This window comes from Catharus ustulatus, chromosome 2 (assembly GCF_009819885.2).
Source record: "Catharus ustulatus isolate bCatUst1 chromosome 2, bCatUst1.pri.v2, whole genome shotgun sequence".
Taxonomy (NCBI): domain Eukaryota; kingdom Metazoa; phylum Chordata; class Aves; order Passeriformes; family Turdidae; genus Catharus; species Catharus ustulatus.
In genome coordinates, this window is record NC_046222.1 from 119,952,278 (window position 1) to 119,979,174 (window position 26,897).

The following is a 26,897-nucleotide window of genomic DNA, read 5'->3' on the forward strand; positions in this document are numbered from 1 at the left end:
TGCCAACAATTACAGTATAACTTCAATAACCACAACTCCATATCAACCCTTGTGATCAATTATTTTGTTTCACCTATAGATATTGGAACAAAGAATTCATTCAATAAGCAATTTTTTCCACAGGTGTTTCAGGATGTTTTTAAGAGGGGTATTTTATAAATCCCTTTTCCCCCCTCCCTGCCTTAGCCCACAGAAGTGAGCTACAAAATTTTGAAAATTATTTGGGCTCAGCATTAACAAAGTAGCAGTAGATGTGAGAGCCACAGGAATCACTGTGTTGTTTCAAGACTCTGAACCTTAACTTCAAGACTCTAAATGTCATCATTGTAAAAAGAGCTACAAGGTGCTGTGAAAAAAAATTTTTGAAAAATTGAGTCTGAAGGAAAGTTTTGGTTGCATTAAGGCTGAACAGTTTGGTGTTGGACTCTTATCTGAATTTAAACACTTTGATTTCCCAGCTCTGTGAAATGGCAATGTTATCCAAAATACACAATTATAAAGACAAAGTAAAACTTAGTTGACAGAGCTTGGGGAAGAAAGTGCTGTGATAAGTTCTCCATGATAATTCCAGTGAAAACAGTCTACTTCTCATGGAGATTTTCTCTTCATGTGAACAGGTTTTGTTTTACAATAATCTCTTCTCACAGGGGAAAAAAATGTAGTTAAAGACCTTTCAATGGAGCAATTTTTTTGCCAGTGCCTCCTCTATGCTGATAATTTTCTTTGATATGCTTTAGGCAATGACTGTGCAAGAAAACTTTGCTCCATCTTAGGCTGCCCTATTTCATACCTACACCCTTTTCATTGTAAATAATTAGTTTTGCTTCAACACAATGTGAAAAATACCACTACAGGCAGGATCAGGGTTCCAGACTCCCACCACTTTTTTCAAAGTGTAGAGATTTTATAACAAAACAAAACAAAACAAAAAAGCAAACAAAAAAAAAATTTAAAAAAAACCACACACAAAAAAAACCCAAAACACCAAAAAGACCCACAAAAACAAACAAAAAAACCCCCCAAACCAGCCCTGTTTTTTCTATAAATGGGAAGTGAAAAAGAAAAAGAGGTGCCAAAATATCGCTCTCAACACAAATATCACTAAATAGGAGCTACAGACTGTTCCTAGGCCCCAAGGTCAGAGACTAAAATTGGCTAAAATTACACTGCTTAGAGCTCATCCCTCTAAAGGAGGTTTGTCTCGGGGAGAACCAGGGACTGAGTTAAGAATTAAGCATAGTGAGAGATCAGAGGTTCAGTTCATCAACTCTCCCTGGCCCACACTTCTTTAGATGTCTCTGGGGAGAATGTGTTAACTCTTTTTATTTAGAGAAGGCATTTTGGAAACTCTTCTCTGGTTTTATTTTGCAAGGAAAGGCTCCAATCATACATCTTCCACTGTCTCAATGACAGGTGCAAGATCTAAAAGATTCTGGGCCAGAATTCAAAGATGAGACCATCATGAAGAAAATGCTCTTGTGCTAAGAGTACGTGGGGATCTCTTTTGGCTGAGGGCTGAATGCTGATCATTACTTGGTTGCTGTGCTAAATAAGTGATTTCCTTCCAAGAATTCACTCTATACATTTGAGTTAATCAACTGTGTGCAGAAGCCAAATATTCCATGTTTGGACAGCCTTGGAATCCAGCCTGGGTTGGGTCCCTCTGCACAAATAGCACAAGGGCAGTGGAGCTGCTCCCTGCTAAATGTTCAGGCAGAGGGACTGACACTGGATTTCTGACTGGCTCAGCCTGCAGAGCAACACACAGGCAGCTAGTTCAAATTTTCTTCCACTAGTTTAATTTTTCTTTCACAAAGAATTAAAACTTTTGCTCACTAGCATGCAAGGCAGTTACAACCTGTTTTTCTGGACAGACATGTCTTCTATAGAATATTCCCAGTGAAAATCTGGGATTTATCCTTAATTGCTTAAATAGCCCTAAACCCTGATATTTATCATTAAAAACAGTAAATAAATGAAGGCATGAATCAGGTAAATTACAATATAATGAACATCTTCAAAGCAGTGAGCAAATATAAAAATGAGATAATGGGTGACTCATGTAATTGTACAGATATGACTATTGCATTTATAACACACATTACCCTGAAGGTGTGCACAACACAGAATCATGGAATGATTTATTTTGGGAGGGACCTTAAAGATCATATCATTCCAACCCCCTGCCATGTGCAGGGACACCTTCCTCTACAACAGGTTGCTCAGAGCCCCATCCAATCTGGATACAGAGTTACAGAAATTTCTGTCTCTAAAAACACACAGCCTGACTCTCCCACTCTCTGCCTATCCTCAGCACAACAACATAATATCAGTGCCAATTACTGCAATTAGTGACAAAGTTAATTCCATGAGTGTGTGGATTGTTGAATGCCTCTGGCTGCTTTTTTCTCACAATGAAAAACAGCCACGACCTTTGTGCACTTTGAAAAAAAAAGAATTAATTACCTGTAATGAGTGCTCAGTATACCAGGCATGAAATCACAATCCCTTTTTGTGCTCCAAAGCCTCACAAAAAACCTCCCTACACAACACAGGTGTGGGAACAAGAATTCGGTGACATTTGTGAATAGGTTACAGGGAGTTTAAAAAATCCTGTTTGCAACCACCCCATACATTTGTGAAAGATGATTTTGAATTTCCTATGATGTTGCTCTGGGGCAGCTCAAAGCCACCAAACTCCTTTCCAGGTTAATACAACTGCCAGGTGGGCTCAGCTCTGCGTGCCTGCTCCAGCTTATTTCTGAGAAACCACTTTGCAAGTCAGATATGAAAACAACAAGGGCTTAGCTGGAATGCAAATTATTCTTTTGGGGCCTGCCAGCATTAATGGGAGGAGGATGGGACCCATATTCTTGTTTTGTTTCATTTCAGGGCTGAATATAATGGAAGGCTCTGTTTCCCTGTTGCTGTCTTCCTTCGAGGGCTCCAGCGGGAGATCAATGACTAAGACTTGTCCTCTGCTGTTATTCCTTTCTGTCTCAGTTCCTTAGAATGCTCTTTTCTTTCCTCACTTTAATTTGGACTGGTTTGCTCTCCAGAGGGGTATTAATTCAATAATTTTCTAGCCTAGACTCTGGCTTTGGAGACTTTCTCCTCCACCAGCCTGATCCCTCCCTGCTTTCAAAACAAACACATGATAAGCTGGCACATTTATCTAGCAAGAATATACCCAGAAACAAAGGGATCTTATCACAAGCAATTGAGCTAATGATGCTTCTCTAAAGCATCAAGTTTTTAAATGAATCACCACAAAACAAACTTTCAAATTCCATTATGAGCCCTGCAAAGGAAATGTGTGTAAGAAAGTGCAAACCGGGGCAGTGGAGGGGCAGCACCAATCTCTGCTCTGTGAACAGTGACAGGGCTTGAGGGAATGGCATGAAGTGGTGTCAGGAGAGGTTTAGGTTGGATTTTAGGAAGAGGTTCTTGCTCCAGAGTATGGTTGGCCACTGAACAGGCTACCCAAAGGTGCCAGAGCTCCAGGAATCTGGACAACGTTCTCAGGCACAGGGTGGGATTATTGGAGTGTCTGTGCAGGGCCAGGGGTTGGGCTTTGGATCCTTGTGGATCCCTTCAAATCAGGATATTCTGTGATTCTGTGTTTCATGTAGAGTGCATATGATAACAAGAGGATCTAAGATCATTAGCAAATAAAACAATATTAAAATAATTTAAAATATCCATTCAAGTCCTCCAAGCTTGTGTTGACATTGGTAGTTATTTAATTTCAGTGCCTAAGAATTATGAAACAACTTTAAAATTTGTATCTCTACAGTAGCTACCATTTGAGATTTTCAGAACGTTCTGGAACCATGATCTGTCTACATTTCACAATTCATCAGCCCCAAGGGTTTCACTGAGATGGTTTCCCTTGTTTTATTAACAGAGAAATTCTGTGGTTAGATATCTGGCTGAAGTACTTCCACAAAGGTTTCCTGAAGACTACAGACACCACTCCTTGGAGACTAAAAATCTGCCCACATCAGGCACAGAAAGCTTTCATGTGAATTAGTGCAGCAGATCAGCTGGTGCCACAAGAGGTGAAGAACTGGTGTGTGAAAATTTCAAGCACTTGGAAAACTTTCAATTTCCCAGGAGAAAGCTTAAAACCCAAATACAGTAGTTTCACGAATACAAGCCGCACGGATTATAAGCCGCACCCCCGGTGCCTCGACAATGTTGCTGTCTTTGTCAATAGATAAGCCGCACCCCGAATATTAGCCGCACTTTCGTTCGTCGCGAGAATCCGTGCGCAGCTTTCACAAATTGGCCAATTAGTAACAGGATCGCGGCATAGCGGGCTTTACTGGCTCGGGGCGGGGCCAGGCAGGCTCGGCCCACTCATGGTTGCCGATGGGGCCGGGTGGCCCAGCTCAGCGCCACGGTTTGGCTGGGCTGGCCGGGCGGTGCTGCCGCCGCCGCCGGGCTCGCTGGCCCCCCTCTCCCGTCAGCACCGCCCCGCTGCCGCGTTCGCTCGCCCGGCTGGCAGGGCTGCCGCCGCCGCCGGGCTCGCCGCTCGCCCCGCGCCGCGTTCACCCCGCGCCGCGTTCGCTCGCGCCGCCGGCAGGGCTGCCGCCGCCGGGCTCGCCGGCCGCCCCCTCCCGTCTGCACCGCCGCCGCGTTTCCTCGCCCTGGCCGGCACTGCAGGCCCCCGCACCGCCGGGCTCCCCCACGCTGCTGGCCCCGATTCTGCTGGGCTTCCCCCGCTGCCAGGCAGCCCCACCCGCCGGCCTTCCTGCTTCTGCCATGCTCCCCTGCACTGCTAGCCCCAGTTCTCCCAGGCTCCCCCGCCCTGCTGGCTCAGGCTCTGCTGCCCTCCCTGCCCCGCCCTGCTGGCTCAGGCTCTGCCGCCCGCCCCCCGCACTGCTGGCCCCGCCTCTGCCAGGCTTTCCCACCTCTGCCGGGGCCGGCCGGGCTCCAGCTTGGCTTGGGGCTGCCGCGGGCTCTCACTTCCGTGTTGGCAGCTTTTAGAATTTTGTTAATGTATTAGCCGCCCCGGAATATTGGCCGCACTTGCGGGTTTCCACCAAAATTTTGGTCAAATTGGTGCGGCTTGTATTCGTGAAATTACTGTAAATGCAAGTGACTGAACAACATGAGGATATGTATTCTATTTATTTACTTTTATTTACTTTTATATAAGTTGTGAAGAGATGTAGGCAGACAGAAATAGAGAAGCTTTAGGGTTGTAAATGTATTTCCTCGAGAAAGGAAGAAATGGGTACTTACTGCTTGCTGGAGTCCTCAGAGATATATTGTCCATGTGCACATTTATTGCTCATTCTCCATCATGTGTCTCTCTAATCAACAGGTTCCTGAGGGTGAATGGAAACCAGTGTGCAAAATAGAATGGGCGTGGAGGGTGGTAAGTGCCCCTTTGTGTGGAACAAAAAAAGCTTTAGTGCTGAGGTCCTCATGACATATGTGTCCTTACAGCATAGAGAAAATATATAAACATATGCACATGTGAAATGTAAACCACAAAGGCTGTTGGTAAGTAATCTCCTTTTCTGTGATATTACTCCATGGGAGATGTGTTACTGCATGGCATTACAAAAAATCCCATAAACATTTCTTAGATCAGTGACTAGGTATTTTGCATCCAGCTTATTTCTTCCATTGTCCTTGCACTGTGATCTCCTTGGGAAAGGGACAGTCATGTCCCACAAAGGGCCAGCACCAAGCACAGTCTCTCCACTGCCAATCTGCTCCTCCCTGCTCTACTGTGACACAAATTATTAAACCCACTTGCTTGATATTTCTACTGCCTTTGCCTTCCAGTTACTGCTGAAGACACAAAAGGAGCCGTGAACTCAGTCTCAAAAACTGAAAACTGGCTACAAATTCTGAATTACTCTTGTAGGAAGCTCCTGAGAATTCAGCTTACTAGAAATATGGAGAGACACTGTTCATGAGGGCAGGTGGTGGCAGGCCAAGGGGGAATAGCTTCAAATTGGTATAGGGCAGGCTTAGATTAGATATTTAAAAGAAATTCTTTATTTTGAGGGTGGTGAGGCCTTGGCACAGGTTGCCTAGAGGAGCTGGGACTGCTCCATCCCTGGAAGTGTTCAAGGCCAGGTAGGGTGAGGCTCTGAGAGCAATCTGGAATAGTGGAAGATGTCCCTGCCAATAGCAGGGGTTGGAACTGGATGATCTTTAAGGTCCCTTCCAACCCAAACCATTCAGTGATTCACACTTCTGTGACAACTTTCTGTTCAGCTCTGCTACGTAACAGGGAAGGGGGAAATTACACCGGTGGGTGTGAAAGGGAAGGGGGAAACATGCCAAGGAAGGAGCTCCTCCTTTATTGAGCAATCCTGAATCCACACATCACTTTGCAATGTTAATGGTCAGGTGAAAACTGCCTTCTAACCTGAGTGACTCAAACAGCAGGTGAATAAAATTTATGGGAAAAGGTTCATGTACAAGTGTAAAAGAAAAGTGCACACCCTGGATATTTAAAGAAACACAATAATTAAAGTATTCTTGAAGTATATTTCCCAATGGATTTCTTATTTGACTGTTGGTTGAGTAGATGTATTTTCATAAATCTGACTCCAGTTTACAGGTGCTGTTCAAACAAGCAACACTACCTGAAATTTGAAGTAAAGTCTGTAAAATTAACCTGCAAAGGTCAGAAGCTGCATTCAGTTGAGGAGAACAAAACACGCCGGTACCATTTCAGATCTTATCACTGCAGATCTGTGTTTGCTTTTTCTTTTCTCCCTGTTCCTGGTTTGAAGTGCCCCAGCCTGAGAGCAGGATTGTTAAGGGCTTTTCCTATTGTCCATTGCTGTGGTGGCACAGTTGTGGCTGACTGCACTGGGGCAAGGTAAACCTGAGGGATGAAGGAGGGGACCAGGACTGCACTACCTGAGAGGAGATCTGGGAAGAAACCATGGCTTGGCCACAGCCCAGCTCCTCCAAACACAGAAAGGTAGATCCCAGCTAGGAACAGAGCACATCCCACTGGCACGTTCAGGTGATGTGCCAAAATTTGTTTTAGCTCTACTCACGTTATAAACACTTTGGTTTGAGCTGTGATGTGCAGATGAAAAGCATCTTTCCCCTGTCCCAAATGTGGTTTTGTAAAACCCCTGTTCTCACTGCTGCATGTGCAGCTTTAGGTCACCTGGGGCAGGTAATCAGAGCAGCTCCCAGCAGTGGCAGATCTGCTACACAGGACAAAACAATCTCCAGGCTGAAGTTCACAGCCCAGCAGGTCTCCATGAGGTCAGGCTGGAAAAGAGTCTCATTATCTGTCTGTATCTATAGACAGATCTGTGGTTGTGCTTATTTCCCACATAATAGCACTGGAAAGCAACACTTTCCCAAACTCATGCCACTTGAAATTAATAGTTATTGTTATTGCTGCCAGGACAGAAATAAAGGGGGTGGAGGGAGGAGCACTTCGTTATCTGACTGGAAAAACGTATTTTATATCCTAGGCTGGTCTTCTCTTCACTAAGTGATTCATCCAAAGATATTCTTGCAGGATTCCAGAAAGGATCCACTCTCATCCCATGAAGCCCGAGATCTGACTCATTGTGGTTGGCTCTCCAAACTCCCTTGATATCCCAAAGCTTTCCCTCCTTTCTCCAAGTAAATAATATCTTAGCTTTTCTGTGTATTAAAGAATAAAAGCAAGGAGGTTCTGGTTTTGTTGAGATTTACCACCCAAACTCTGGTTTCTTGACACCATGAGTAGGTTAACCTTGCTGTGTAGTGGATTTACCAGATACACTCCAGCCTTGCAATAATTTAGTTCTATAGTTTTTCAAAGTATTTTCGAAGTGTTTTCAGCCAACAAGCTATTTATTGGTGGCTGAAGAGAGAGAGGAGTCTGTCTACACCAGGTGAAAGGGGGAAAGAGGACAAGAGTTTTGAACGAGCAGAAATGAAAGAGCAGTTTTCAGTAGTGATGCAATCACACAACAAAATACCTCAAAAAGGCACATAGTGCACTTTTAATTAAGAAAATTTCTGTTCACCTAGCTGGTCAAAACTGGGGGAAAAAAATGAAGAGAGGAAGGACAGAAATAATAACAAACTTACTAAAGTCTGTCCTTGACTTGTCTCCCTAGCCTGGGGACATTCCCTGCAGCAATGTGAGTAGAGTCAACATCTTCACCAGATGGTTATCAACAGAGACTGGCACTATAAAAAGAGAAATTACGTCATCTCTGAGGGTCAGCTGTAAATAAATTCGTCATTGCATACAAATATGGGAAAGTACAAAATGCAAACTCATCCACCTCTGTGATGCAGTAGTTGGAAGAGCTAAAATATTGCCCACATGCATCATGTTCCAAATCCTCTTTAGGCCATGGGATGCCTTCCAGAGAGATCATGGACAGAAGGGCTGGAATGTCTCCTGAGAGGGCATTCAGGTGAATCCCTGAGAGTACATTCCAGTGCACAGCAGAGGAAAAGCTGCAAGAAGGAAGATTTGCACTGCCCCCCTCTCCAATCTTTGGACATTCACCTCTAACAGAGGTTATCCTGTGAGCTACAGCCTTTCCTCTTTGAGTTCAACCCATCTGACCACGAATTTTTTAATTGTGCCACTGGCTGCAAGAAGAGATGAGTTATTTCATAGAATCATAGAATGGTTTGGGTTGAAAATGGCCTTAAAGTTCTGAAACCCTGCCAGGGGCAGTGACACCTTCCACAATCTCAGGTTGCTCAGAGCCCGCTCCAACCTCATCTTGGACACTTCCAGGGATCCAGGGGCATCCACAGCTTCTCTGGGCAACCTGTGCCAGGGCCTCACCACCCTCACAGGGAAGAATTTCTTTCTAATATCCGATCTAAACCTATTGTCCTTCCCTTTGAAGGACAGTAGTTTGGACTCCCATTCACCCTTGGTCTATCACTGCATGCTCTTGTGTAAAAAGCATCATTCAGAGCATTATTCAGAGCATTATTCATTACTGTATTATTCAGTTAGTGATTCAAGCCACAGAACAGGATCTGTATTACAGAAGCCACTTCCACTTGAAGAAGCATAGAACTAACTGAGTTTCCAGTTTTGTAAAGAAGGTGATATATCCTTTGATTTATATGGGAATGTGTTATTTGCCACAGGGCAAGGAAAAGAGAAATCCACAGGCAATGTGTATTTATCAGATAAAGGCACACAGTGAGTAGCAACAAGCCGTGAACAACTGAATTATTGTATCTGTTTCTGTTTTAAAGGGAGAGCTTGAGAAAGGTGTGGAGAAATGAGTAAAAAAATTCTGTCCTGTGGTCTGCATCACCTGCACAGTCTTAAAAGGTCAGGCATCCAGGGAAAAATGCTCTTTATAGGTTTTGTGTGATCTCTGTATCACACATAGATTTCTTCTGCATGGCTCTGCAAATCCCTTTGTCAGCTAAAGTCACACATTGAAAATTTACATATGTCTGTGGTACAAAAGAATATGATATATAGTGTCCAGTAATAAATGTACCCTGCCAAGACATGGCAAGTCATTAAGCTTTAAATATGGCAGAAATTATAAAATACTGTAAGAAGTTCAAACTTGACATATAAGTATAGTCCCAACAGGAAAAAAAAAGAAAAAAAAACCTACCAAAGCCCAAAACCATTTATTGTTTGCTATTCTTGGGACATGGTTGCAAACTACTTTGAATAGTTATTTATATGTCTTCTTCTGCTTGGTTGATGAACAGAATAATTTGCCAGATTGCTGAAGAGTTCTCACTGCACAATGAAACACTGCACTGAGAAAGAAACAACAATTTCATTTCAGATCCTGAACAGCTTTCACCTTCTGCTGGGAAGGAAAATGCATCAGTGCCAAATCATGTGGCAAAGAAGTGATGTGACAAAGGCACTTTGTCCACATGAACTCAGTGCTGGCTCACCTTGGCATGTGTGGTACAGCTGCCTCCACCTGGTTTTGTGGTTATGAAATCTGTGAAAGAAAAGGAGGAAATTGGCTTTGCAGTGTCATACAACAGGGCAGGAGTTAAACACAGGAGATTTGTTTAGGATTTTGATGGATTCATTCAATGGTTTGGGTTGGAAGGGTAAAGATTATCTGTTTCCAACCCTCTGCCATGGGAGGGACACCTTCCACTAGAGGAGGTTTCTGAGAGCCCCATTCAGCCTGGCCTTGGACACTTCCAGGGATGGGGCATCCACAGCTTCTCTGGGCACCCTGTGCCAGGGCCCCACCACCCTCACAGCATCCTCTGCCTGTGTTGGCAGGGAAAAGGCAGGAAAACTTTCCATGAGATTTTACTTGGGCATGTTAATAATGTAAGGTTGGTTTGCAAGGGCACCACAAAGCACTTAACTCCAGCAGCTGTAATTGCAGATTTTGTGTGCAACTAGACAGAAAACCTGAGTAAACCTGTGTCAGTAATTGTGCAGAGCATGGCTAAGGGATTCTGTCAGATGTAGGTTGGCAGGGTCCATCTGACTCCCCAAGGAATTGCTGAAATAGAGACAAATCTGTTTGCATCTGTATGGAGACTGGGAAAGAAAACAAACTCCAAGCAAGGTGTCTTAGAACACAGATACAGTTTGTTCAGCTGACAGTCCCTAACACCTGCTCCTAAACAAACAAAAGCTGTACAATCACAGAAACAATTTCAGGCCTTGTTTCATCCTTTATTTTATCTCCTGCTTCATCCATCATCTGCCAAATGCAGCAGGAATTCCAGCAAGAGGCTGCCATGAAGATTTACCTCAAGTATCAGCAACTTGCACAAAAGGAGGTTGTATTTTCACTCAGCATCCCACTTCCAAAAAGCCCAGGCACCATCACATTAACTTCAAACTTCATCTCTTACTCTTAATTTTGAATTTCCAGGCCCGAATGAAGGTTGCTGTGAGGTAAATGTGTGTCACATCTTGCTCTCAGGGACAAGTGCCAGAGGCACTCACAGCAGCTGAGTGGATTTGAGTGGCACTGGGGAATTCAAAGCAGGAGCAAAGATGCAGCACACCAAGACATGGCACAAATATCAGTTCATGGATGGGAAGAACTTCTATCTATGTTTACAGCAAAGGAAGGCAGTGAGTCCATAGCAGTGGCCACCACAGGTGTTCCTTTCTTTGGTGTGTATGGCTTTATCCCATGAAAATCCCAGTATCAGTTTAAGAAATGAAAATTTGGGGGAAGTGCTAGAAATAACAAACCTGGGAGATGCCAAACATGTATTTTCTTAGGGAAGCCACACAGCCTCCAGTCTGTATAGGGAGCACCAGAAGAGGTACATGAAGTGTTTCACAAGAGAAATGCAGGATACAGCACATCCAAGATGTAGGACAGAGACACAGCATGGACTTCTGGCATAGACTTTGGCTTTCTCAGAACTCAGGTGAGAGTTAGATGTCCTTTCAGAGAAGAGACTAAACTTCACAAGGTCGTGGTTCTCACAGACCTTTCAGGAAACAGAGAATTCAATGTCACAGCTGTAGCCAATCAAGTGAAAAGGAGGAGAAGAGGCAATCAAATAAATGCTAACAGGTAGTCAAATAAATGCCAAGAAACTCAGGAAATTTGCAGGAGTATCTACCATCTCCTGCGACCAAGCCAGCTGATTTTTATATAGGCTACAAAATGTAGTCTCAAACAACTTATCAGCTGAAAATCTTTCTGGGACAATAAGAACATGCCCAAAAGCAAATAGCATCTTGTTCAGCTGTAACTGCTGATGTATTCCTTACAGACACACACAAAGGTGGGGCCTCAGAGCTGCTCTGTGAAAATTAAAGTTGGACTCAGTAAACATGACATTTGAATACCAGTTCCTCCATATTTTCACATTTTTGGCTGAATAACCCAATGAACAACTTTGCTCAGTGAGCAGGTATGATACAGAGCACAATTAAATGTGCTGGAATAATCCTGAGAACACTATTCATATGTAACACTCAGTAATTAGCTCTCAAGGTTGGCACCAGAACAAACACACCACCCTTCTGTCTCCATGTGCCAATAATAGCTGCATTTGTCCAAAATATTGCTGTGAATCCCTTCCTTCATCTTTTCAAACTGCCAGATGCCAAAGGCAGCTAATAAATGAGAGCACTGTTTGTGGCCAACATTCCTTATCAAAGCTGCAGACACTCTGAGAGGCAAAGCCAGACAATTCCTGAGTGGATTTGCAGAGTTTCAGTGTCACTAAGCATGAGCCATGAAGAATCCCCACTGTCAGTAGTGTCAGTAGCTGCCAGCACATTCCCAAGGATGCAGGGATATTGTTTGCTGGAATCATTATACCTGAATGAAAATTCTACCCAGATGTCTCTGACAGGAAGGCAGCCTCTTCTTGGAATTCAGAGCCACCTTCACAGTCCTGGAGGGAGTGAGGTTTTTTGGGATGGATTTTTGTCAGCCTGCTGAGAATGTAGCTCCTCATGTCCTGCTGAACCATGTCTGATCTGCCTCCAAATACCAGTGAAAACAATTCCATAATACCACCAACCATACCTGGAGGTCCCAAGCACTCCTCAATGCTTACATCATTTTTCCCTTGGATTTTCCCAAAGGCTTGATCTAGGTGAGGTAAAAGTCCCATGCAGCAATTTGCCCAATATTCCCTGAATCAGCAATGAAGTAACCAAAGTTTATTTTCTCTTCTCATTTTCCTTAGGTTCCAGTCCTACTCAGAGCTACAAAACCAGACACCCAACAACTCAAAGAAAAGCAGCTAGCAAATGATTCTGTTTTTTATGGGTTTAAACAGAAATATCATGGAAGAGAAATGGCACTTCCCTTTTGAAATTGATTACTTCTGTAATAAAGCAGGAAAAGGAGAAAAATGCTGTTTAAATAAAGCTTTATTACTTCACCTATTCCAGAAGGTATTAAATATTTTTATATGTGACAAAATTACCTAGGAAAAAGAACTTTTACTAATATTTCCTCTGTAAGGACAGGAAGAGGAAAAGGGAAAAAAGTAAGCTCAAATTGATCTCTCTGCACTGTAAAATTGCAGTATTCCTAAATGTGCTTAGCTTTCTCTAACACACACCTAAACATACAGAAAAGATAATCAGATAAAACTAATATTTGTCATTCTTTACAGTTATTATTTCACCAAATCCAGGTTCTAGGCAGAAACATTAATTTATCCTGACCATCCTAATTTTTAGCTTTCATCATAGGGAGGATTGAGCCCCAGCTGATTTAAAGAGAATATTGTGAGTGGATGTTTTGAGATCCATTGCAAACACTACAATAGTGTTTGATTAGTGAAACTTCCATAAAGAATTTGAACTTCATTACTCTGATCTTTTCCTTCCCATCTCCAAATATTCTGGCGTTTTCTCAATTCTTCTTTTACACTTGCACTGTGATTGTTTTTAGTGTGTAAATATTTGTGTCTGAAGCTTTTCCTTCTGTGAATTTCAGAGGAAAAATCACTGGGGAGAGGAGGGCAGGAGAGGCAGGGAAGGGAATTTTCTGCCTGTGGATCAGGGAATCCATTTGGTGGCTCTCTGCTCTAGGCTTTGGACTAAATCAAACTCAACATCGTGGTTTTAGATCAATTGCAGCCAAACTTTTTCATTTCCTTTGTTTCCTTCCGCAGCCTGCAAGAAAACTTTCCAAGCAGGCATTAAAAACCTGTCTTGTTTATAGCTCAATGGATGAGGAGATTTTTCAGTATCTCAGCTTTTTCCCAGCCCCACTGGGACCAGAATTTGGCAGCATTATAATATGGGGGAAAGGAATAGTGATGAGTGTTTTGCTTCAGGTATCAGCAGTGAACAAGGGGGACATTAGATATGCACACCTCTGGTCTAAAGTGGTTCTTAGGAAATAGGAAAATCTTCTGTGCTACATATTTTTCATCCATTGCTTTAAATAATTATTTAGAGCCAGTGTTTCATTGAAAGAATAATAAACAGATTTTTGGCTTTGAAAAAAGGAAAAAGGGAAAAAGCAGCACAGGGATCTGAAAGGAATCCATGAGGCTCTTGAACACAAACAAGGTTAATTTCTTAATCCAGTGATAGTATTATAAAAAGAGAGGAAGCATTACTACACCTCTTGCTTACCAGCATAGATAAAATAAATATTGGGGGTTTGTTGTTATTTACTGATATGTTTATTTATTTACATTTATGTTTTTAAATGGCAGAGATGTCAATACTGGCAGCAGCCTGGGCAGCAGTGAATCATGTGTGGGTTTCACAAGCCTGAGATAAAAAGGCCAGGCAAAGAGTCAGAGCACTGAATTTTAGAAGATCAAACTTTCAATTGTTTAAGAAATCCATGGCTGGGACTCTCTGGAAAACTTCCTTCAGGGATGAAGGAGCTGTACAGAGCTGGCCACTCTTTCAGAACCTGTTTATTCAAGCAAAGAGGACTCAATTCTTGTTTTGGAGCAGCTGTCAGAACTGTGCAAATTAAACACCTGGGGAGGCTGATGTGACAGTAGTTTCAGATTGAATCAACACATTGCTGCAATAAATTGGACTGGGAATGCTGAATGCTGTTTTGGTTGTCTCTGCTGAAAAGGAATGAAACTAAAGATGAAGAAACACCCTGAGGAGGTAAACATATATGGTTGGTGGTAACTGCGGTCACTGGGGCTTGGATAAGGTCCTGTGTCATGTTTTCTGTGATTTCTGAACATTATACTGATACTGGAACAGCTCAGAAGCTGCTACATCCACCAAGTACCTGTGACCAAATCACACAGGAAAACATAACAGTACAAAAGTCAACAATAAGCTACAAGATGCTTTTATTTAGATATCAAAATTCCTATAAACACAGTCACAAATAACAGTTTCTGCTGAGCATGCAAGGTATCAAACACAAGCTACTGGTTCACATTTCATCCTGAGGAGCAATGCTCAGCTTTTGAAAATGGCATAACTCCAGCAAAATCAACAGGCAGATCTCTAATCCTGTCACCTCCAAGAAGGTCAGGATTATAAGTACCAAAAACTAGAAAAATATTTATAGTAAAATAGTTGATCCTGTCACTGAGTGCAGAAGGCAAACACATTCCACATTTGAGAGCAAATTGAGCAAAAGTTAAGAGACTCCTGCATAAAAACAGAAATAATTATGTTGTTGTCCCAAGAAGTTATGGACTCCCCATCCCTGGAAGTGTCCAAGGCCAGGCTGGATGGGGCTCTGAGCAACCTGGGATAGTGGAAGGTGTCTCTGTCCATGGCAGGGACTTGGAGCTAATTGGTCTTTAAGGTCCCTTCCAACCCAAACCATTTTGTGATTTCACGTTCATCACTCTAAGACTACAAAGAAAAATGATAGTTTAAATTTATAGTTTTACCACTTACAACTAAATGGATTTTTGTTGTTTTTGGTTTTTTTTTAAGATCAGGATCTGGTAACTCTTATTTCCATAAGGAAAAGACAAGTCAATGTATCTTACTCCTTATATAACTTGAATATAAAGCAGAATGCAAATGATTACTCTGAAATTTATTGATATATTTAAAAGGTATGTATAAAAGCTCTAAAATCAAGCAGTACAACCTTTTGCAAAATGTGGAAGTCCTTTACCCAGTAATCTTACTACCTAATAGAAATTAGACTAGGAGGAGAGAAAAGCCACTTTCTTATGCTATTCTGTACCCAAAAATCAGCACCTCAGTGCCATGGCTGCTAGAAACATTCATAACTTCAAGCTAAGGACCAACTTCTACTAGAGTTATTTATAATGGTGTCCATTGAGCTTAAGGAGGAACTTGTTTTTTATAAATTACTAAATTAGATGTGACCCGGGCACAGCAGCTTATCACTGTGCAGGAGGAGTGACTGCAGCAAAAAGAACCAAGGGCTGGTGGGACAAGTTAGTGACACCTCTTCACCTCCTATCTTCCAACACACTGAGGTGGAGATTTGGGGCAGCAGAGAAGAGCCCTGCAGGAGATGCTGACTGTGTGGAAGAGATTTTTGTTCCAGTTTATCCAGCTGAACAGACTGTTGTTGTACCCAATGGACCGTACAAACTGAGCCTTTGCTGCTGCAGTCATGGTCTTGCAGCCAGGCAAAATTCAGGTCAAATTTATAACTCTTCATTTGCAATTTGAGAGCTCTCACTTAGGTGGGCAGCACTGTGTGCTTGACTGCACAATCATTGGGATCTAATTAAGCAGAATACATAGGTACCAATTGATTTATCTGGAAAAACATGGGCTGCCAGCAACATAAATAGTTTCTTTTTTCTTTCTTTTCCACTGAATCCTTGTCAATTACAGAATTAATCAATTTAAAAACTCATGCTGAAGAACACCCTGAGTAGGTTAAGCCCCAGATCCACACTGGCTCTTCCTTACTTGGTGGCAAATCCAATGCTTGTTCCCCAGTTTCTGTATGCTTAAGGCATTGCACAATTAGGTCTGCAACGCTGCTGCAGCTCAAAGTTTCAACCTCACCCTGAGTAAACAGCAAATTACAAACTGAAAAAGAGATCTCTGATGGTTTACTGATTTACTTCCTTGAATATCAATGGAAACAGGCAGCTTGTCAATATTAATGGCACAAGTGATGCTAAGATGAGCACATAGTGATAAGTCACAGGGAGAAAAACAGATCTTGGAACTTGAAGAGGGAGCCAGATGTCTTTGTTTTCTTCCCTTCTACTTTATTAATGGAAAAGCTGCCAAAATTCACTTCAACCTGGAGCTGTTGTCACAAAGAGTTCTTAGGATACCAGGGAAAAATCAGATTGCAAAGAAAAAAAAAAGGTGGAGGGGAGAAAGGGGGTATAGAAGCCTTTTACATGTTACATTAATTTAAAAGAGTCAGTGTTGTGTAAAGCAAGGAAAGCCAAATGTTGAGTGAAGACAAACTTCAGTTCTCCATGTGATATGATCCCACTAGGAAAAAAAAAATATAAACCAAATTAATCAGGATTGAGCCAGGTAATCAACTCCCTTCCAAGGACAGTAAATACATGGGAAAGAAGAGCTGAGTAGTTCCAGCTCCAAAAATGAGCCATTAACTGAGACTCCACCATGATGTAGAAGTGTTCTGAGCCTGACAATATCCTTCATGCTACAACCTCTTTGCACAACTCCAGAATTCCCACTACTAGGAGGTATTACTCAGGAGAGTAGAATGATGACTGCAGGAGAAGCCATTCTTGCTCTGTGGAGAGACTCAGAGATTTCATGTGTAGGTTTTAATTCAATAAACCTTGATATGCCATTTCTGCTGGGTGGTGGGATTTGTATCCCTGACGGAACTACAGCTGCTGGAGCTGTACCAAGGAGTCCTGGGTACCTTCCCTTGGGACTCCTGACACATCCAGCCCTTGGGAAGCCACCAGAGCATCACCCTGACCTGCAGCCATCTCCCAGGAGCTGCCCAGAGATGGATAAAAGATGGAAAACAGGAAAATAGAGCTGAATGGAACCGCTCCAGACTTAAAAGCAGGAAGCTGGGATAGTGTTCCCTGCCTTTGCCTGAGGTGTATATTGAACATTACTGTGCTCAGTAAATGCAATTGAATTATCTGCAAATGCCATTGGGATGTGTCCAGTGCATTTACTGAGGTCATGGCATTGTCCTGTGGGAGGATTCCTGCACCAGGGAAGGGTTACTGACTAACTCTGGCAATAATAGCAAATAAACCTGTGTCCAGGAACAGAATTTGATCCACAGCAAACATCCTTGAGCTGTGAAGTGGTGTTAGGTGTTGTTTCTCAGCCTGTCAGCTTTCTCACTTCTCTCTCCTCCTCTTAAAGACACAAGCATGCAAATGATGCTGAGCAGCTAGAACAGTCTAATTTCACAGAAGTGCTGAATCCTGTGGTATCCTGAAAAAGTGTTAAATTCCCAAGTTTCAGAGGCAGACCATGTGGAAGTGGTTAAGTCTCCTCAGAGCTGTTTTCAGCCTCTTTGCAGGCACACATCAGCACTGCTTATACATTTCAATATTTCAAGCTCTTTATGTTTAACATCCCACTACTTTCTCAAAAAACCTCAAAAAATAATAATTAAACCCAAGCTTTTGCAGAAAGGGATAACTTCTGAGGAAAATTTATAAAGAGAGTGGTAAAGTTTCTCTGCATTATTACACTAGTCACTGGTTTAAACCCAAAAATTATATGGCTTTTTTTGTGGGAATGCTTATTAGTGTTTTCTAAAGTGATGTGCCATTTACTCTGACTGAGATCAAAGCCATGAAGGAAGATGAAGGACACAAAGGCGTCTTCCTCCTCTTGTAGTTTGCATAATTTGAAAACAGGGAAGGACAGTAGGAATTTCTTTCTTACTTATATGCTCTTTATCCATAGCAAAAAGGACAACAGGTTCAAATAGTCTCATATAAAAGATGGTCATCCAAAAGTATTTCACCTTTTCAGGAAGAGATAAACAGCTAAAAAATGCAACTGATCATAATTCAGTACTTACATGTGATAACCTGTCAATTACTAATCGTAGAACACTTGGTAGCTGAAGTTGTCAGACTTGATCCTGTGGTTTTATCTTCTCGTCTTTCACTGGTACTGGGAAATTAGAAGGGTCACAACTCCCAGCACAACACCAAACATAGCAAGGGCTATGAGGATGGTGTATCCCATTCCCATTCTAGCTTCCTTCTCTCTCTTTGAACCAGATGCTAAAAATAATTTTTAAAAATATAAAATCAAGGGGTAAAAGAAAATAAATTAAAATTCCTAAATCTTTTACTGGGGAGAGAAACAAGACCTGCATATCAATAAACCAACATGCCAGTACAAAACTGTGCTATAGATGTGTATCAGCCTTCAGGGGAGGGTGACTCTCATGGAAAGGATGTGAGGACAGACCATGTTCTCTTTTTACAAACCACTGTAGGGTCCCTACAGACACGAATGTGATTTTCAGCTAAAGCAAGAATTAAAGAATGAGTACTGGTGGCTTTTTAAAATGCTGCCTTACTTTCAGAAGTACAGTCATTTCACGATTACAAGCCGCACCATTTTGACTAAAATTTTGGTCCGAACCCGGAAGCGCAGCTTATAATCATGTGCAGCTTATATATGGACAAAGAACAGAAAGTTGCTGTTTTAGTTTGGGGGACAGGTGTCTGCTGAGAAAGGCAGGAGCTTCTCTTTGAAATGGAGAATGTAAACCTCCTCCCTCCAAATTATTATTATAATTTTGAAATCAAGGGGCTTTCAGGCAAAGATATGGGAATTAGGAATAACAGTTCTTTACTAGGGAAATTAAAATAGAAATACAGCACTACAAAGAACAAACCCCAAACCCTGACACAGTCAGAGTACAGCCTGACACCCGTCAGGCAGGGTGTTGGCAGCAGTCCCATTCCATGGTGGCTGCATCCTCCTGCAGTGACAGATGTGGCTCAGCTGGAGCAGTGCTCCTGTACAAGGTGCAGTTTCCCTCCGGAGCTCCAGTGGGGATGTGGAGAAATCCGGTTTTCCTCTGGAGTCCAGTGGAGAAAGGGGCTCCCTTAGTGTCCCAAACCCTCTGTTTTTATCTTGGTAAGAAATGTTGGGTTCTTCCCCCTGGCTGGAGCAACTCCCAATGGGATGCAGTAATTTTATCAGTGCCACAGTGGGACTCAATGGCCATGAGCAGAAAATGACTGGCTGGAGGAAGGATAGGTTGTGAAAAGATAAAGAACAATGCCCTGCCTGGTTTCAATGGATGGCCCATTAGCAGAATATCTCCCAGGGAGATCAGGATCACTGCCCCCACCCTGAACAGATGGTGATAGAACAGATAACTTTTATCACACTCTGTATTGTAACCTGCGGCTTTTAATCAGGTGCAGCTTATAATCATGAAATTACTGTACTTTAGAGGTGAAGCATTCTCCTATCTTAATCCTGCCTCCATTCCTCTGTGATTATAAAAATGACTTGAATTGCTTTTATCATATGTGTAACTGTTCCTCAAGCACAGAGTGTTTGGGGAAGGATTCTCTGTGTGTGCTGGGTCTCTAAGCTCCCAGCTGAGCCAGCAGAGATGTGGCTGGGCTGATCAGTGGAGTGGCACTGACTTGGTCACTATGGGCTCAATGCTGCGCCTGAGCAGTCACTCAGAGCCAGCTGAGCAGCCCAAAGTTGTCTCCAATGTCTGCACAAGCCTGGCAGACAGGGAACAGGACCTGCAGGAGACCTGTGCTCTGCTGCAAGAGCACCCAGACTCAGAGGGGAAGGAAAGAACAAACCAAATGCCCCAGAGTGGGCAAGAGTCAAGTCCCACATTGCCAACTGCCTCCACAGATCACAGACAGAAAGTGTTCTCCTGGTTCCCTTTTAACCACTTCCATATATTCATCTAAATCTGCAAGCAGAAACCCCTCTCCCTTTATTTTTATACCTCTCTTCATGTTTGTACAAGTTTTTACAACTCCTTCCTGCAAAGGCTCCATGCACCTACAAAAACATTTATTTGTTTGCTTACATTTTCAGGACAGCACTTATTTTACCAGACACTTGTGTGGTACCTGAGGTACACAGAACATAAATACCTTGTAATGATACTACACACATTCCTGCAATTAGAGACAAGATTTTTGACCAAAGGGCACTGCTGGCACCCACAGGGGTCAGTAAGAGCAGTGCTCAAGCTACAGAACACCCAGGGCATCATTACAAGACAGGCCAAAGCAGTGCTGTGTAATGTATTCTGTCTCATTTTTGAATTTCAGCATAAAACAAAAGAATAAAGGAATAAACATGCACAGTGGAAATTGGATCCTGTAGTCAGACACAGAGCAGGCCCTCCTGAGGACGTGGAACTGTGGCCTTTGCCACGTGTGACCAAGTGTTGGCAGAGCAGATAAAGTTTTTCATATTTCACTGCAGCACTGACACCTGTTATTACCTGACATCATAACATTATCCCATTCAACACAGAGATGTAGATCACTTAAAATGTGGTGTGATTACCCAAACTAGAAGTAAGAGACAGCATCCAAAAGTGCAATCTTGCCTAGAAATCAATTTAGCACAACGCAAAGAAAGGTCCCCTCACCAGAGGTCCTTTCGGAAAATGGTCATTTTTCAAAATCAGAAATGCATCAGGATCTCCAGCAAAAATGGGAGAGCTGCTTGTTGTAAGAGCTAAACAAAGAAAGCTGCAATAATTAACTTTTTTTTTTTTAAAAGAACTAATTCAGAAATGAGCACTATTCAAACAGACCATGTAATGGAAAAATATGCATTCTTCTAAGTCAAAGTCAGTTCCTAGGACCAAAAGAACATTATGAACTTTCTATCCATGGTATCCACGAGTTAAGTCTCTGATATTGGTGAGTCAAAGCAGTCTTAATGAGTGTTTTATGTTAAGAAGTTATAAATGTAGTGCTAGAGGGGGACAAAAGACTGAAAACATGAGAGACCAGAGGTTCCCTTGAAAGCATCACTCAGGTTAAATGCAGAAAAAGCAGGTGCATAACAAATTAGACCTTGCTTATCCTTAGTGCTGGTGTTTGCCCTCAATTAACCTGTGCTGCACCAAATTAACCAAGGGTGCCATGCATCAGCTGTGCTCTGCCACTTCCCCTCACCGTGGTAATGAAGTCAGTACCAGGTAGCCAAAGGAAACACAACAATACAATCTCTTACATCCTTTAATTTGGGACTTCAGAGCCCAGAATAATTGCAGACTAACAGCAGTGTAAACACTTGGAAAACCGATTGCAATCTGAAAGATCGACTCTGCTTTCACACATTACAATTGAAATAATTGTTTGATTTCGTGGTTGTTGCACTCGTTACCCTTTGCAAACAGCCACACAAAAGCACTTCATCTTCCTTTCTACATTCCCTTGACAACCTGACACAGTCCCTGCTCTGAGGAGGGCACCTGCTTCTCCAAGCTGCCACGTGGCTCCAGCAGGAACACCTGTTCCCCAGGAATATAGAGGGGCACAAAAACCCTGTGTGTCACAGGCCTTCAGGTTCCTTTGGCAGCACAAAATACAGTAATTTCACGATTATAAGCTGCACTAAGTATATGCTGCACTTCCAGGTGCCAGCAACTGTTCATTCTTTGTCCATGTATAAGCCGCACCTGATTATAAGCCGCACGTTACAATACAGAGTGTGATAAAAGGTATCTGTTCTATCACCATCTGTTGAGGGTGGGGCAGTGATCCTGATCTCTACATGAGATATTCTGCTAATGGGCCATCCATTGAAACCAGGCAGGGCATTGTTCTTTATCTTTTCACAACCCATCCTTCCTCCAGCCAGTCATTTTCTGCTCATGGCCATTGAGTCCCACTGTGGCACTGATAAAATTACTGCATCCCATTGGGAGTTGCTCCAGCCAGGGGGAAGAGCCCAACATTTCTTACCAAGATAAAAACAGAGGGTTTTGGGACACTAAGGGAGCCCCTTTCTCCACTGGACTCCAGAGGAAAACCGGGTTTCTCCACATCCCCACTGGAGCTCCAGAGGGAAACTGCACCTTGTACAGGAGCACTGCTCCAACTGAGCCACATCTGTCACTGCAGGAGGATGCAGCCACCATGGAATGGGACTGCTGCCAACACCCTGCCTGACGGGTGTCAGGCTGTACTCTGACTGTGTCAGGGTTTGGGGTTTGTTTCTTTGTAGTACTGTATTTCTATTTTAATTTCCATAGAAAAGAACTGTTATTCCTAATTCCCATATCTTTGCCTGAAAGCCCCTTGATTTCAAAATTATAATAATTTGGAGGGAGGGGGTTTACATTCTCCATTTCAAAGAGAAGCTCCTGCCTTTCTCAGCAGACACCTGTCCTCCAAACTAAAACAGCAACTTGTCGTTCTTTGTCTATATATAAGTCACACCTGATTATAAGCCGCACTTTGGGTTTGGACCAAAATTTTAGTCAAAATGGTGCAGCTTATAATCGTGAAATTACTGTAATCTTGGCATGATGGTCTGTTCACAGCTCACCAGCTGATTTACACAGGGGGCCCCAGGATGTTCTGTGCAGGGAGATTATTTCTCCAGCCTTCAGGAGCTGAGCCCTTGCGTGGCATCACTGCAACGATCAATTCAAACTCCAACAAGTCCTGTGGAGTGCTAATTCAAAATACAAATCCTTCTGATGAGCTTGTGGAAGCTCTCTCACCACTGGGCTTTTGTTTCTTAATGTTACGCTCTGTTAAACTGAAATTAGCACTAAAAGAAAGTCCAAAACAAATGGCATCAGGGAAAAATCAGTATAAAATCTGTAATTAGTCACACAGGAACACACTACTGTGAACAGACATTTCACACAGACAACCTTTTAATTAACTTTCTGTCTCTTTTAGAGAAACCTCTTGGATGAATAAATTTATCACTAATGCCAGGGTTTTGCACTTTTGTTTGGATGTTTCTGCTGCCCATAGCAGGCAGGGCAGGAACTGCAACCAGCACCAGGAAAAGCAGCAGCAGCTTTCAGACCTGCTGAGCTGTGTGTCATTCTGAAGCTATCCACAACCTCAGTGACATGTGGACCACTAATCTGGGACTACCAGGCTGAAATCCCTGTCCTGTGGGTGCTGGGGATCAGCTGCTTTAGCTCTGTGTGAGCAGCACTTGCACAGGCATTTTCTGAGCCCTTCTTTTTTTTTTTTTTTTTTTTTTTTTTTTTTTGGTTTGTTTGTTTGTTTGCTGCCTTTTTAAGTTGCAGCCTCAACGTCCCTGGTGGGAACCAAAACCTACTGGCATTATTCAAAGGGTACTGTGGTTCTTCTGAAAGGGCACAAAACCCCAGAGAAATAGCAGCATCATATCATGACCAACAAAATCAGCAGGGTGTCTCACCAGCTTGTTTGGACCAGAATGTCTCACCAGTGTTACCAGTTTGGCTGCACTGGAAAATCTCTGCAATCCACTGCCAGCAAGAGTGTCTTCAGCTGGGTCAGTCCCCAGAAAAATGCCCAATGTGGTTATTTATGACTTTGGTCTGCTCTCAAATAGCTTTCCCAGGTTGGCACTCCATTACAGAACACATTTATGTAGCTGTTTCCTTGATAGCAATTAATTTTTGGTTCCACATGGCCATGGAGCAGCCATGTTCCACCAAACATCTGCATGGTGGTGGCACATCACTCCTCTTCCCATTCAGTCATTTTTCTTACTCATTTCTTACTACTTTTCTCCTCAGTCAGTCAATTTCTTTCCAACTGTAAACTTTAGAGCACTTTATTCTCTTCCATAGAGAAAACAAGGAATAACTAGACTGAGCAAGAAGAAATAACACAAGATGTAAGCACCAAGTGTGTGGGTGAAGAGCTGAGCTAAACCTGCCCTGAAGCAAGTCATTGCTCCCAGCGTAACAGATCAGGGGGTCAGATCCCAGACCCAGAGCACTTCCCAGCCATCTTACATTATTTACAAATATCCTCTGTTCTTGCTCATCTTCCTTGCTCTTTGCACCTTCTGCAGCTCCTCCTCCCTTTGTAAAAGCCATTGCTCACCCTGTGTACATGTGCCTGGTACTTCCTCACATCACAATCTAGCCTTAATTGAAGATTAATTGAAGAATTGAAGAATTCACTGACTTCTCATACAGGTAAATTTTGCATAGGAGAAAGAACAGTGCATTCTGTATATATTTATATTCATACTCAGCTGCAAAAACTGGAGCCATCTTACCATTGTCAGTCATGTTTCCTGTCCCTACTTTTTTGTTGTTTTTTTGTTTGTTTGTTTTAATCTGGAGGAAGCCTTATACTTTGAGAAAGGAAACAAGCATCTTCTGGTAGCCTTCTTAAATCCTTTAGGAAAAGATCATTTGCTTTATAATGGGTTTAAACTGTGTTATTTAGAGCTAGAGGAAAGTGTTAAACAATGGGGGAACACCAAACTGCTAATGAAAACATCCTTGATAGGAAAAGAGCAAGAAGGTTGGTAGAGGAAGAGGAGAATTCCCAAGTAACTGCTAGTAAGAAAAAAAAGCCATCAGTTAAACATATTTTTTTCTTATTATAAAGCTGTGTATCACTGCAAGTAAAAAGAAACAATGCAATACTTTGTAGCAAAAGACAATTAAAACCTGCAGTTCTTATCAGAACATGGCTAAGTTTATTGCTTTAAAAAGCCATAATAAACTCTATTAAAGTCACAGCCCTGACACTGAGTTTCCTTTCATGGCACCTACACTCTCAGTTGAAGAAGCAAATCTGTAGGGGATAAGAAAAAAAAAGGACAGAAAAAGATATAAATTTACCCAGATATTCTTCTGACACTGCCACTCTGAGAGTTCCTATTTGAGACTTCCACCTGAGCTGATACTTTTCTACCCAGTCTAATTTCATTGCTTTTTAGTCATCCTTAAAATGAGTGAAAGGTCCAACTCTGGGCAAGCTTCATGCTTTTTTTTCTAGGAGGATGAGCAACAGGAAGAAAATCTGACCCTTCCACATGGTTGTAGTGTTTTCCCACTCCTCTCTGCTCTCAGCAGAGAACAAAGGAAACCTCAAAAGTTTCTTTTAAAACCTTGTTTGGAAACATTACTCCTTCCATTCCATTGCAGGACTCCATATGACACTGAGAAAAATATATTTTTGGGGAGGGGAAAATGAGCATATCAGAGCAAAACAATCCTGCAGGTGCTTCCTGGTGACTCCATACAAATATGAATTCTACAGTGTAAGTAAAGCACAGAGTTGTTGACCAAGGATAAAATTTTCAACTTAAACTGAGTTTTGCTCAAATTCCCATTTTCCAGCAGCAGGGTGTAAGTATTTGGGATGGGACAGCTGAAAAGGGAGACAAAAGCCACGCAGAGCAGCTAAGGCTAGAGAAGGCAGGTTTTGGTTACAGCACAGAACTTGGGTTTTAAGGCTTTTTTCCCTTCAGGAAGTCACACCAGAGCCTTCATGAAGCAGCTCTGGCAGTGCAGTGGTGATAAGGGGTTCTTTGCTGCTTTATTCTCAAGAAACCAAGTAAAACAGGAGAGTGAGAAGGGACTGGAGAGTTGGAGAAGGGAAAGAGTAACAGGATTTAAACTTGACTTCACTAAACACAAAATGGAAAAAAAAAAAAAAATCAAATTTAAAGGACTAGATTTTGATACTGAGCAAAATTATTATCCTCTATTTTAAGGTGGTAGGTGAGCCTAAGAAAAATAACATTGGGTTTATATCAGGGATGCAGAAAGGAACAAACATTTTCTTTCACCAGAGGCTGCTTTAATACCATGTGTGATTAATATTTCTTGGTTCACAAAAGGCACATAAACGCTTGATAAAGCTGAAAGTTCTGCACTTCTTGTCATCCTACTTGCTTTTAGTGTTTTCACTCTGTTTCGGAATTTTTCCTATAAATTTTAAACCATTTAATTTTTTTACAAAGATCTCAACAAGCTCTATCTTTTCCTTTCTTCTGTGATTTCAGGATGTTATTAGGTGTAATTGTAGCAAGTTGTTGTCCATTTCCATGCACTGCTTGTCATCCCATTCATTTTACACTTTTTCCACTTAGTTTCAGAATTTTCCTTTTCTTTCCCTTGCCATTTCATTTTTTTTAAGTAACTGCTCAACAGGCTCTATTTTTTCTTTTACTCCATGATTTTAGGATGCTATTTGGAGTACTTTTAGCAAGTTTAATCCACATGCCTGTACTTCTTGTCATGTGAGGCCATTTCACCCTGGTCACCCTATTCCCATATTTCCAGGTTTTTACCATCACATTTCATTTCATCATATCTCCTCTGCAGAGGGCTTGTCAGACTTTGTCCTGCCATTTCAGGATTTCGTTCCTGAAATGAAAAATTTCCTTTCAGGAAGGGGAACGAAATCCTGCAATTTCAATGAACATCATTTGGCCAAGTTTTGGTCCATATCCCTGCACTTCTTGTCATCCCATTCACTTTTAATGTTTTCACTCTGTGTCAGAATTTCCCGATGACTTTAACCATTTCATATTTTTACAAACATCTCAACAAGCACTATCTCTTACTTTCTTCTGTGATTTCAGGATGTTATTA

The 26,897-nt window shown here is 42.2% G+C and overlaps 1 protein-coding gene across 1 annotated transcript in view; it reads right to left on the minus strand.

Moving 5' to 3' along the window:
- Window positions 1-18,400: 18,400 nt before the first annotated feature.
- UMODL1 (uromodulin like 1) overlaps window positions 18,401-26,897 on the minus strand; it is an 83,318-nt gene continuing 74,821 nt past the window's right edge. The window contains 2 exon segments of the mRNA XM_042778998.1: window positions 18,401-18,574; window positions 25,509-25,668. Coding sequence (XP_042634932.1) covers window positions 18,401-18,574; window positions 25,509-25,668 — 334 coding nt within the window.